The 14,709-nt window shown below is 40.2% G+C and overlaps 1 protein-coding gene across 1 annotated transcript in view; it reads left to right on the forward strand.

Annotated features, from left to right (window-relative positions):
* Window positions 1-14,709, forward strand: part of SV2C (synaptic vesicle glycoprotein 2C) — a 196,281-nt gene that overhangs the window by 87,722 nt on the left and 93,850 nt on the right. Inside the window, exon 3 of the mRNA XM_031446878.2 lies at window positions 2,226-2,406. Within this exon, the coding sequence (XP_031302738.2) occupies window positions 2,226-2,406 (181 nt within the window). The remainder of the gene's footprint in view (window positions 1-2,225; window positions 2,407-14,709) is intronic.

The following is a 14,709-nucleotide window of genomic DNA, read 5'->3' on the forward strand; positions in this document are numbered from 1 at the left end:
AAAACAGCCTTTGCAACATAAATATTAGACTCATGTCGGCTACACAGGGATGCTCCCACATAAAAACAGTCCTTCAAGACCACAATAGATAACTGTTTCTTCCAGAGTCAGAGATATGTAAGTAAAATGAAGACACCGAGGAACCATTCCCAATTAAAAGATCAAGAGAATTCCTCTGAAAGAACAAATAATAAAAGAGACCTCTCCAATCCAATAAACTTGAGTTCAAAAGAGAGGTAATAGAAATGCTGATGGAATTAAGAAAGGCTATCAATAGAGATGAAGATTACTATAAAAAAGAACTACAAACTATAGAGTAACCAAATAAAATTAGAAAACCCATTTGCTGACATGAAAGCTGAACTAAAGGCAATAAACAGCAAATGGAATAATGCGGAAGAAATAACAAATGATCTGGAAGATAGAATTATGGGAATCACCCAATCAGAACAGCAGACAGAAAGACAAATTTAAAAAAAAAAAAGCAGTATACGCAACCTATAGGATAACATAAAGCATGCCTAGCTATACATAATGGGGATCCCAGAAGAAGAATAAAAAAGGGAATAAAAAATATATCAAGAAATGGACAGAAGACATAAATAGACATTTCTCCAAAGAAGACATACCAATGGCCAATAGGCACATGAAAAGATGCTCCATGTTGCTAATTATTAGAGAAATGCAAATCAAAACCACAATGAGATATCACCTCACACCAGTCAGAATGGCCACCATCAAAAAGTCTATGAATAATAAATGCTGGAGAGGGTGTGGAGAAAAGAGAGCCCTCCTGTACTATTAGTGGGAATGTAAATTGGTGCAGTCGTATTGGAAAATAGTATGGAAGTTCCTTAAAAAACTAAAAACAGAGTTACCATATGATCCAGCAATCCCACTCCTGAGCATATATCTGTAGAAAACTCTAAACTCAAAAAGATATATACACCCCATTGTTCATAGCACTGTTTACAATAACCAAGACATGGAAGCAACCTAAATGTCCATCAACAGATGAATAAAAAAAAAAAAGTGCATGCCCGTGCGCACGCGCGCGCACACACACACACACACACACACACACACTGGAATACTACTCAGCCATGAAAAATAATAAAATAATGCTATTTGCAGCAGCATGGGTGGCCCTAGAGATTATCATACTAAGTGAAGTAAGTCAGAAAAAAGGGCAAATATCACATAATATCACTTATACGTGGAATCTAAAATATGATATAAATAAACTTATTCATAAAATGGAAACAGACTCAGACATAGAAAACAAACTTATAGTTACTAGAGAAGGGAGTGGGGGAGGGATAAATTAGGGTTTGGGATTAGCAGGTACACACTACTATAGATAAAATAAACAACAATGTCCTGTTTAGCACAGGGAACTATATTCAATAGTTTATAATCAGCCATAATGGAAAAAAATATGAAAAAAGAATATATATATATAAAACTGAATCACTTTGCTGCACACCAGAAACTAACACAACATTGTAAAGCAGCTATACTTCAATAAAAACAAAAGACCAAAAACCTAACACAAAAGACAATTCCCAGACTACTAACAGTGACTTCCGTTCTCCTTAGGCTCATTAAATTCCTGACTCCAAGAAAAAGCTTTCTCTTTTGAGAGGATTTGAGACTATTTTAAGATGAACTCTTGTCATCTTACCTTCCCTAACTTCCTTTCCTTCCCAAGGAAGGGCCAGGGCTTTCAGGAAGGATTGGAGAGAAAGAACCCATGGAATCTTTTAGAGGTTCCCTAAGGGTCTGGCCTTGGCCCAGGTCACCTGCTACAGTGGAGATTTGAAGCAGTCTGGAGGATCCATTTTGACTCAGTCTCTAATCCTGGCCTTGTCATGGTACTAAGCTGGGCATTTGGACCAAAGGTGACACAGCCGTAAGTCAAACTGCAGAACTGTTCTGTATGGAGAGTCCTTATGCCTGCCCACTGGGCACCCATCCCCACAAGGCTGGTGAGCATGTGACTGTTTTGTCTTTTGCCCTTGCCATCGGCCATGGCACCCAAAGGTAGCCCACAGGGCTTGCTTTCCAAGCTGAAATCTGATTCGTGTGTCTGAAAGGGTCTATTTTTAAAGGCAGGTTTTCCTACGCAGAATTCTGGAATGCACTTTGTCCCTTGTTCATTTGCTGTTACATGTGTTGTTTACTCCCAATCTCTGACGTGTTTCTTTGTTTTCTGTGTGTTGCAGGCAGCATAGTGTACCTCGGGATGATGGTGGGGGCGTTCTTCTGGGGAGGACTGGCGGACAAAGCGGGAAGGAAGCAGTCTCTTCTGATTTGCATGTCTATCAACGGATTCTTTGCCTTCCTTTCGTCATTTGTCCAAGGTTATGGCTTCTTTCTCTTCTGTCGCTTACTTTCTGGATTCGGGTAAGGTTTTCTCCTTCATATTTTATACTAATGTATTTATTCTACATAAAAGCATAATGTACATGTTTTCTACTCTAGAGATCCTCATTACCAAGAAAGTATCCCTTAATGCATTTCCTTAGGAGCCATAATGCTGGTTAAAAATATAATTATCAACCTTTAAATCCCGAAGAGAAGGGAACACACATCTGTATTCTCATGGCCGATTCTTTTAGTGTTTTACGTCTAGGAAGTGAGTATTGTTTTTTTCTAATTTAAAAATGTTTTATTACTAAAAAGTGCTAACCATCATCTGAGCCTTCAGAGAGTTGTCATGATGACATCAAAGACCACTGATCACAGATCACCATAACAACATAATAATAATGAAAAAGTTTGAAACACCACCAATTTGGAGAATTACCAAAATGTGACATAATGACTTGAAGTGAGCAAATGCTGTTGGAAAAACGGTGCTGACAGACTTGCCCAATGCAGGGTTGCCACAGACCTTTGATTTGTGAACAGCGCAATACCTGCAAAGCACAGTAAAGCAAAACACAATAAAATGAGGTATCGGAAATGGGGATTGTTCTTAACGGAATGCTGTTTCTTTGGCAGTGTGCAATCATAAAGGTTTTTTTCTTCTGAGAATTTAAGCAAGAAACAGCTCTGGTCCTACCTATTATGAACTAATTAAAGATTTGAACCACTCAAGCATGCTCTTAAATACACGATGAGAATATCTCAAGTAAATGTTGTTTTATTTATCTATCTTAACAGCATATTTAACTAGTTGGGAAGCCTGCTTCTTGAGATTCAGTACGTTCTTTTCGGAAGTTTCTGTTGAATTAACAGGAGTTACCCTATTAACCAAGTGCAGTGGCGTAGTATAGCCAATAGTGTAATCGTCTTTTTTAAAGATCTTGAAGCACTTACTCCTAGACAAAGTGAATCACACAGCTTAGGAAAATCCAACAGCTCAATTATGAGAGTCCAAGAAAACAAATAGTGAAAATAGAAAATTTCAGATTCATGCTTGAGAACTTTGTTTTCATTAGAGACATTCATTAGAGACATTCTTTTCATTAGAGACATTCTTTCTTAGCATAAGATGAATCTACAGGAATAATACAAAATAAAATAAAAATGAATGAAGAAAGGGCAAGAGACAGTGCTGGGTTATGAATTTGAGAAGCAGATCAGCTGTAGTGGTTGATGATCATGGTACCCACACAGCAAAGCACAGTTTTGCCAAAAGAGAAGTTCAGCAAGCTGCATCCCATGTCTCTTAATTACATTCAGCAGTACTTTAAAACCAGAGCTAACATTAATAGGAATATAAGGCTTCAGAGAGAAAGACTGTATAAGTGGGCTACTTAAGAGTATGAAGATTTCTCCATGCAGACTAATGGGTCACCTTTATAATTCATTCAAAACACTGAAAAAATTTTATATCACTTGCTACCACAAGATTTGTGCACATATTGAGATTGTTGGATTATCCGCAGATTTTTCTGATTTCTTTTTTTATCTTTTTATGGCCTCTCCATCTGATGCCCACTGCATACAGTGGGCACTGCAGACATGTTACTAAGTTGCACAGATCTCACAAGCTTTCCTTTATTAAAGTGAAGACACTCCAGTAAACTGTTCCAGTAAACCAGGAGAGTTAGAAAGTTTGGGAAAGTGTGAAAATATTTTTTCCTTGGAAAAGAATGATCAGAACCAATAATTTGCTTTGTAATGATGGGGAAAGGGGACTTTTCTTCAGCGGAGGGGACCCTTGGTGCTCAGAGCTCTGTGTGAGACTAGCTACATCCGCCGTCCTTGGGGAGGTAATTTGGCTCATAGAATCAAGGGACTACAGCAGACCTAGTGCTGAGTGAATTGACATCCCTCAGGATGAACAGGTGTTATTTGGGTCTGTTTGTTAAAGAACCTTCTCAGGGTCCATGGGATAAGACATTCTTGCCACCAGGAAAGCTTCCTTCTGCTTTCTTTTATCAATGTAATACCACTAGCCTGTCAGGAGAAGGCTAATCACCTAAGTTCTGAAATTTCCTGTCCTTTCCATTTGCAGCCTTATCCAGGAAATGCCAGACTCAAAAGTACCTGACTGTGGTCAAATTATTACGGCAATTTTACGTGCCAGTTTGGATGATGACATGGTCAGCCCAACTGACTGCAGAGAAAAGGGCCATTCTGGTGGCTGCAAAATACTCCAAAATAAGGGACTGCCTGGAAGCTAATTCAAGGGCAATACAGAGACAGACTGCTTGGGTATATTCATGACATCGTCCTCTTCCCGATGGCAGAGAAATCATTCTTCAGCTAGCAGCTCAGGGCTGCAGACTTCTAAATAATACAGTTTACTGTGCATTGCTAACTCAGCCAGGTTCTATAAATTGTGGTACCGGAGGCTTATCCGCTGCGTGCCTTTGCAAAGTTGGCATAGGACTGGGAGCCCAGAAACCCAAGTCCGTGCCACCCCTGCCCTTCCCTACAAGACCTCGAGAACGTTCCTCAGGCTCTCCAACCTGCTTCATCTGTTGTAAAAGGGAAATAACAGTACTTGATATTCCTACCTTGGAGTCTGAGGATCAAGTGAGGTAATGTGTTAAGAGTGCACAGTAGGGAAGGAAATGCAGTGTAATATCTAGAAACACCCCCCCCCACACACACACACACACCTCCTGTTTGGCATTCCCTGTTCTCTCTTTGCTCTTCCTCCTGCTCATTCAGCTAAGCTATCCTGTGCTCGTGGTCTCAGAGTGACCGCAGAGGGAGGGGAAAGGAAGCTCCTTTCTGACTTTGAAATTTCAAGTCTTGCCCAGGAATGAAACAGAAATCACGGGCAAAGACTTGGGAGAAAACAGGCGCATAAAAGGACGCATCCCTGCTCTCCGGGATAGATGGAGATTCTCAAGGCCGGGGGCGGGGCTGGGGGAGGAGTGAGGGCTGACTCGCCTGGGCCCAGGTGGCGAAACACCCGGAACTTTGTGGGGTCCAGCAGCTGAGGGGACCTGAGAAATGCGGTTGTTAAGGGAAATGAAGAAGGTGATCTCTCACCCTCGGCTGAGTTTCTGGTCCATGTTACCTACATGTCACATGTGGAGTGTGGCCTCTGTGACAGAGAGCTTCTCAGCAGCTCTAGGGTTCATCCAGGCACCCTGTTTCTGGATCTTGGAGTGGTCTCAGCCGAGTCTCTAGTTTTCTCCAATTCCATTCCAGTTCAGGTCAAAAAGCAACAGAAACAAACACTTTTGCATCTGCTCTATCCCTGAAACCATGAGAGACCTTGGATATAGATGAGCCCTGGCCCCCAGGTGCTTCCCAACTGGTCGTAGAGGAAAGACACTCAGGCAGCTCCACCTACTAAGAACTAGTCAGTCCCCGAAGAGAGGTAACAGAGGCTCAAGGGGCGTGGGAGGCTCACAGAAGGAGGCAAAAACAGTGAGAACTGTGAACGAGAGACCGGTTTCCACTGGAAGCTTCTTCTCGCTTTAAAGGCATATAATATTGAAACCCTTCTCTCATGCCCATTACTTCTGACCTCAGCACATTAGCAGCTGACAGTTTGACATGGTCTCTTTTTATTTAAACTTCATTTTCTGTCTCTCTTTTTTTTAATTGAAGTATAATCAGTTTACAATGTTGTGTTTATTTAAACTTTCTTAATTAAAATTTAAGCCATCTTACTGTATAGCACAGGCAACTATATTCAGTATCTTGTAATAACCTATAATGAAAAAGAATATGAAAAGGAATACATATATATACGTGTATGTATAACTGAATCACAAAACATTGTAAATCAACTATACTTCAATTAAAAAGAAAAAGAAAACTTAAGCCAAAGGGTTAAGACTTTGACCATAGAGACCTTAAGTAAGAGATCTTGTTGTTCCTCCTTACTAGACAGCTCCCCTCACCTACATCTGACATGGTTTTTCTTTTTCTTTTTCTTTATTTTTTAGAGGGAGGCAATTAGGTGTGTGTATATATATATATATATATATTTTTTTTTTTAAGGGTACTGGGGATGAACCCAGGACCTCGTGCATGCTAAGCATGTGCTCTACCGCTGAGCTATGCCCTCCCCGCCGTCTGGTTTTTAAATTGAGGAAATCTAGCTGACCAAGGAAGTAAGGTTCAGAATGTTGGGAATGCTTCTGTCATGGGCCTGTGGTGCTCAGACACTCCAGTGCTCCACATGTTTCCCGGGAGCCGCGCTCTTGCCATCCTTTCTCCTTTGCAGGAGCTTCTCCCAGAGCCCTCAGCTCTGGCAAACTCAGATGGACCATCCTGAGACCACCCCTCCCGGGGACTCTCACCACAGACCCCTGTCTTGTCTTCTTGGTTGCACTGACCGATGTCTGAAAACACTTGCTTCTTGTGTGTTTACTTCTTTTTTCCACCTGCACGTGAATTCCAAGAGGGCAGAGATTGACATGGTATGTCCGCCTGCTCTTTGCTGCTTAATCGCTCAAGGCAAGGTGGGCGGGGTTACTGTAAAGGACACTAGTCACAGCAGCAGTGCGACAGTCTGAGAAGCGTGGACCTTCCCCGATGGTGTTCCCGGAAGAGAAATAGATGGGAAGTTTAGTAAAGTCTTACTTGATCTGCATAAGGGGAAGCATTCTAAGTCAAGTGACCAGAAGTTTAACTTGCATCATAAAAGCAGAGTCATGGCCCCTCAATCAAATCCCATATTTGAGCCAGTTTACAGACCCAGAACCCCCTGAAGGAAGGGGAGACCAGGTCTTCTGGTGGAAGGACTCTGGTACATTGCTGAATGTTTATACTGTCCATCCTTCCCCTGAAAGGACCTATAGCCTTTTACCAGGGTAACTGAATGAGGGAAAAGGAAATAATCAGACTTTTCAGGGCTTACTAGACACTGGCTCTGAACTGACACTAATTCCAGGAGACCCAAAATGTCACTGTGTTCCACCAGTCAGACTAGAGACTTAATGAGGTCAGGTGATCAGTGGAGCTGTAGCTCAGATCCATCTCACAGTGGGTCCAATGGGTCCCTGAATCTACCTTGTGGATTCCAGTTCCAGAATGCATAATTGAAACTGACATAGCAAATGACAGAATCTCCACATCGGTATGGTGCCTGTCCACCAGTTCCACACACTGAGGATTTCAGAGGAGGAAGAGAAATTGTGGGTCACAGTCCAGACCCTTCGTTTTACAGATGAAGGTTCAGTGATGGAACCAGGGATGACACAGCGTGGACTTCAGTTGCAATGAAGTCCTTTCGAACTAGCCACTCTGTAAAGAAGTAAACTGTGCATTCTGAATGCAAGGTTAAGACGCCTTTGTGTTGATTTTATTGCAAATGCCACAGGCTTTTGCTTTAACCTTGCTGAAGCATCATTAGCAGCGCTGTGTTGTATTCCTGTTCCTGCATGTAAAGGAGGCTGAAAGGAGCTCTTGTTTTAGCCTGAGGTGTACCTGGCTTTGTGATAGATGGGCATCCCTCTGAATGTGCTTTCCTCTTAATTCAACACACTAAGTCATGAGTATATTTTCTTAGAAACATAAATATGTCCAGCTACCATATTCTGTGTGACTTTATTTATTCAGCACAAAGAATGATTTTCCTGCCGGGACAGCAGTGTTTTGTGGGAATGAGGAGTGGGGCATCACCAATTATTCAGCTGTCTCTCACTTTCCTAAGTGAATCTCATGCCAGAGAACAGACATTCCCCTCTCCTCTTTTGTTACAGAAAATTAGGAAGATGGGAAATGGAGTTGACACCATTGATTCATTTTCATTTGCCCAGAATTAAATTATTTGTTTCCAGTCACTGTTAATTATGGGAGTGATAATGCTTCAGATGCCAGGCAATGTCAGAGTTGGGAGCTTCTCACTGGGGGCCTGGCACTGCTAAGCATAAAGGTCAGGAGAAAAATAGACCAGCAACAGAAATTAAAACGAAATGTCAGCATGTGTAAATGGTAGGAGAATGAAGAGTCATTTCTCCTGCAGATGGAGCCTCACAGATGCATTCTTCATAGCTATTTGCAGTACCCATCCATTAACTATAAAATTATGAGAACCAGAATACCTTGGCTTCGTAGAGATGATCACCACTAACTGGAACTCTTCGAAGTGTTTTGCCTGTAGAATCTCATTTATATCCACAGTATTTTTTTAATAATTAGGTGTGCAAAAATATTCTGCCTTTTTTAAATTAGAAACTTGAGGTACAGATAGATTAAGTGACTTTCAAACGTTCACTAGACCCTCCAGGTCTTCTGATTTAGTCTAATTCTAAACTATAAGGTTTTACTTCCTTATCTAGTTGGAAAAATGCAGACTCATTTAAAACTTTGCAACTTTTAAAATGTGTTTTATCAAACACCTGTATAGTATTTGCTCCGTGAGAGATGCTGTGTTAAGCACTTTAAAAATATTGACTCATTTAAACCTCACGGTGACCCTATGAGGAAGATACTATTTTTCCTACCCACTTTATAGATGAGATGAGGAAATTGAGGCACGGAGAGGTTAAGTAACTGTCCACAGTTACATTGTAAGTGCTGTAGCCGTACCCGGGCAGTCTGGCTCCATGCTCATAACCACCAGGCTGTGCTGTCTCAGGTTCAATGAGAAATGTCTGTGATTTTATACGACACAATGCCTGATACATGACAGACACTAAATGAACAATTTGAACAGATCAGTTCAAGAAGGTCCGACCCCAAGAACCAGAATGCAAAGACCTTTTTCCAATATGGAAGATAAGGCAACTGACTAAATTATCTTTAATCCAAAAATAATCACAAACCCAAGTTGTAAACAGTGGGTCTGTTTCCTTAGGCCTGTGTCGTCCAGCAGGTCATCACAGAGCCACCACGCAGTTGAAATGTGGCTAAACTGAGATGTGCTGTAAGTGCCAACATACATAGCACTGGTCTCAAAGACTTAACACATACAAAAGAATGCAGAATATCTCATTAATAATGTTAATGTTGATTACATGTTAAAATGATAATACTTGAATATATTGGGTTAAATGAATATATATTAAAAGTAACTGCATCTGATTTTTCACTTTGTTTTAATATCTTTTCTAGAAAATTGGAAATTATATATGTGGTTCACATGGTATTTCTAGTGGAAAGCACTGTCTTAAGACAATGCCCTTTATGAGAATTTCCAACAGTGGTTGACCTTTTGGACAAACTTTATTTCCTAGTCCACCCTTTGGCAAAGGTACTGTTGATCCTAAGAAAGGAGTAACAGCAAAAGATCTCCCAGACTCACAATGTGTAATTGTGAGAAATTAGGCACATGCATTTTTTAAAATTGACTCTGTGAGCACCTTAAGGGCAGGAACTTGTGGTCTCTGTGCCTGTACCTCCAGCAATGGCTCATGTGCCTGGCTCAGAGTTTGGTTAGGTGGGGGGCTGGATGGGAGGATGAGGGGTGAACAAGTAAATGGCAGGGGGGTGGGAGGGTGAGTGGAGGAATGGATGAGTAGATGCATACAGCAAGTGGCTGGAAAAGTCTGCATACATTTTGCCATCGTTTCTTACAAATCATAATGATCATCACCATCTTTATTCATGACACCATTTAGGTGCTGTGGGAATGCATGCTTCCAGCTCTCTCAATAGCAAGATTAATTTTTATTTTCAAGACAGCATTAGAATCCTGCTCTATGAATACACCTTCTCCGTCAGTGGCACCAGGTCTGCTGCTCTGGATATGCAGACTTGTATAGGTTTGGTGGACTTAGGGCGCCGACCTGATTGCAAACAAGGGCTAAGGGAGTTGGACTGAAACACAGCTTTTACCAAAATTTTATGATTATGTCTTAATTTTCTGAAGACAGTCAAGTTTAAACTGAGACTCTTAAAGCTACCTTAATCACCCATCCTTTAGTATCACCGCTGGGCATAGCGGATTCCCATTTCTGATTTGATGATTGGTTTGTTACGAGGAAGCGTTCTTCTCCTGTTTCTTTCTTGATTACTCATAATAATCATGTGCCTTCTAATCCATACAGCAATCTTATTTTCTGTGCCAACCCAGCCCCAGCCCATTCAGTGACAGTTAGATCTGTTTCTTTCATCTAAGCCTCTGAGCAATCTCCCCTGTGATAGTCTGTTTATTTCCATGAAAAGGAAGTCACCAAAAAGTTCCATCTTTGGGGCTGCTGCTTTGATTGTTCATTCCTGGGTCCAATTTGTATCATAATGAGTTGGTTCTGAATTGGTGTCCAACTTGTCTGGCAGTTCATGTCTTCCTTCCTCCTTGATTCTGAGTAAGGATTAAAAGGATATTTTTCATGCAAGTTATTTGTAATTGTGATTCCCAACATAGATTACACCATTCACTAGTCTCTTTATAAATGCTTAATACTTGTTGTAATAAACCCACCAGAGTCAGCTCTTGTGGACTCTGCCCCCTGCTTACTATCTGTATGAAACATGTATTTACAGTGGTTATTCAACTTCCTCCTTAATTATAGTCTCACCTAATACCCCATTTCCCAGTGGAAATGGAAGGCTGAGGTAATGGACTAGCTGACAATCACATGGTGAAATAAGTTACAAGGAGATTACTCTTCTTTACCTGCTCACTGGAAAATTAAAGCAGAACAGAATTATTCAGTAGAATCCCTCCTTAGGACAAGAAGTTGTCATTCTATAATTTCTCCCCTAAATGTCATACATCAGTCGATCCATTTTAAGTAGGATTAGCCCTTTTATCTACAACCTCCCTCCTTCACTGAAGAAACCTAAACCTCTCCCCACCTTTGCCTCAGTCAGCACGCATCAGTGTGATGAGGTGCAAACACCGTCCACCACTGAGCTGCATCGGGACTCGGGGAACATGAGGTGTGGCTGTGAAATTTGCAGACCTAAGACAGTCGGGCCTCCCAGTTTTCCAGCGAGGTTTGTGCAGTCATGTTTGGCATTGTGCTTCATCCGCTGTGCTAAACTGATTCAACGTATGTGTCCCATGTTCCCAACTGTGGAGAAATTTTGTCTGTAAAAGCCGATATGCTTTTTGCCGTATGCAACATCTCATTCATGAATTTGTCTATTATTGAGGAAACTAAATATGTTTCATGCTATTTACTCGATGCCTAGAATTGAGTATTGCAAAAAGTACTGCAGACCTTTTGAGGTATGTATTGTGTGTGTCCCCATACATGTGCACACACACATGCACTGGGTGGTGGAGGGGTCCCAACTTATTCTAGTAGTGTGTTTTAATACAGATTTTTTTTTTTTACTTTTTTAATATATCTATAATTAAAGTTGTAAAAACTTAATATTACTTAGGGAATAGCTCCAACTCTGAAATTCCAGATATCAACATTCTATTTCATTTGTGTCAATTTAGTTACTTTCTACCTATAATAGGGCATGGATTTCAATTATTATTGCCTTTGAGTCTGCTATTACCCTGGATAATTAAGATCTGATCCTTTATGGCAGCTAAGAAGATAGACTTAATATCTGATTGTGAGAAAAAATTTTTATAAACCACCCTGATCTAATTGCTTCATCTATGTAAATATTCCATCAAAGATGAACTTGAGCAAATTTCAGCAGTAGCTAACATCATTATGTAATGAACCATAAAAAGGTCTCCATGTCAACTGCATTTAGGCATGTGTTACCTATCAGGTAATATAAAAGATAACCATTTTATGACTTGTATTCTAACTTTTAAATATAAAGTGTTATATTTTCCATAGTAAGTCTCCATTGCAAGAGTTGCTCAGCCTGAGCACTATTAATATTTGGGGCTGGATGATTCTTTGTTGGGAGGTGCTGCCTTGAATACTGTAGGATTTTCAGCAGTGTGCCTGGCTGGCCTCTACCCACTATTTGCCAATGGCATCCTCTGAGTTGTGACAACTAAAAATGTCTCCAGACATTGTCACATGTCTGCTGAGAGGGGAAGCAAAATCAGCCCTATCTAATAACCACTGATACATGGGAATTTGAGAACAGCCATTTAAATATTTTTATCTCTTCAAGTATTCTCAGAAACTGTATCTCAGTACAGTAAAACAAATAAGGAAATGAATTAGCCCCTCACACAAAATATGGAGGTAGAGTAGTAACAGGAAACTTTAAAAATAAGATTTGGTGATGGAGAGGGACAGCTGAGACACAGAGCAATTCAAGAACTCTCTGGGGGCTCTGTTGCTCTCAGAACTGCCATTCCAGCGCCTCCAACACTTCAGGTCACGTTTGCCGAGGATGTAAGATGTATGTTTCCATTCACTGGAGATGTTTAGGTCATCAGAGCAGATTACTTCAGGAGGCTTGGAATCCCGCCTCCATCACTGGAGAGTCTTCGTAAAACTCAGTTCCTCTGAGTAAACACTTAGTGCATGCCCAGGGCCAGGTAAAGGAGGTTCAAAGATGAATACAATGTAGTCTTCAGCTTCAAAGAGCCTTTGTTCTAGTGTAAACAGTGTCAAAGCACTCTGATGGGGCATGAAATACTCGTAATATTATATAGCACGCCATAATGTTTTTTCTCTGCTTGAAGGACATCACAGTAAGTTGAGGAGTAATATTTTCCCCAAAATAGACGATGAGCCTACAATGAGAAATGTGAATGCTTGGATTGTTTTTTAAGTCTCTGAGTCTGAAGGACTTTGCAAGGGATTTAAATAGACTCCCTCCCTCTTTCTTCATTTATCCCTTGATTTTAGAGTTCCTTGTAGTCCGCTTTATAGATATTGAGAGGCATCCATGCAAAAATAACCACTTTAAAAAAGAAGCTTTGAATCAAAACCAGCTGGATTGCTTAAAAGCCCCTGAAAGTTGGAGTTCTTTTATGCAACAGTGATTTGTTTAAAACGAACAAGCAAGTCTACAATCTCCCACTTGCCATTTTAGCCACCCTGGAGTACATTCATCTTGGTTCAGAGCGGCCTGGCATATCTTGACACACAATTGTGCCTTCACGATGTATGAGTTATAGCTCTTACATGCAAGATGTCCAATATCCTGATGAAACATTAATTAGGATGTGAAAAATCAGGAGAAACTGAGACTCTTTCTATGCATTGAGAAATGAAGGCACAGATTAGGGATCTGGGACTTTACGGTGCAGAGAAACAGATTCTTCACATGAAATGACAAAAGGAGAAGCGTTAAATGATTTATGACAGAGAGGCTTTCCTTCCCATTAAAACTGTATTGTAATGAGACCATTTCAAGTCTGTTCAAAACTTTGTTGAATTTTTAAATTCAGCTAGCTGCCCATGCATGGTATGGGGTCCTCAAGAAGCCAGGCAGAGAACTGTGAGCTGATGTGCTGTGCTGTAGCACCAGCTCTGACTGCCCACCACACGCGTCTGTTTCCTGTTTGAGGGTCTGGTTGATGGACTTGGACCTGGCTGGCTACCCCTGGTGTGATGGTGCTGAATTCCCATGCGCTGCATCTGAAGTCATGTGGAGTCATACTTACAGGGATTTTAGGAAGAACCGTTGCGTTCATAGCCCAGAGGAACAGATAGAGGTGCTTTAAATTAGTTATTTTTTAAAACTCTTTGAATAGCAGCTCTTACTAAGAAACACAATACATTTTTATATACATATGTATTTACATAATAATTATATATCTATGCTCACATATATACATATGCAAATATACATTATAAATATGTTTATAACAGAAAAGTTTCATGACATGATACTTATCTTTATTACTTGAGTGTCACTCAGATATTTTCATCTCTATTTCAGTTTTTTTAATTGAAGTATAGTTGATTTACAATACGTTAGTTTTGGTGTAGAACACAATGATTCAGTTATACATATATATATATATGCACATAGTCTTTTTCATATTTTTTCATTATAGGTTATTATAAGGTTAACTTTTCATTATAGGTTTCAATATAGGCTATTAACCTGTAATAACCTATTATAAGTTTTACAACTCTATTGAATACAGTTCCCTGTGCTATACAATAGAGCGTTGTTATCTATTTTACATATAGTAGTTTGTATCCTCTAATCCCGAACTTCTAATTTATCCCTCCCCTACTTTGCCTCTAGTAACCATAAGTTTGTTTTCTATGTCATTGAGTCTCTTTCTGTTTTGTAAATAAGTTCATTTGTCTCATTGTTTAAATATTCCACATGTAAGTGATATCATGGGATATATGCCTTTCTTTGTCTGGCTTACTTCACTTAGTAGATAATCTCTAGGTCCATCCCATTTCAATTGGGAAATGCTGTTTAAAATGCTGTTTACAGTAACTAAATTAATTCATAGCCTACAGATTAAAATACACTGGTCTAAGTGGTCTGCCCAGATCC

This window comes from Camelus dromedarius, chromosome 3 (genome assembly GCF_036321535.1).
Source record: "Camelus dromedarius isolate mCamDro1 chromosome 3, mCamDro1.pat, whole genome shotgun sequence".
Classification (NCBI taxonomy): domain Eukaryota; kingdom Metazoa; phylum Chordata; class Mammalia; order Artiodactyla; family Camelidae; genus Camelus; species Camelus dromedarius.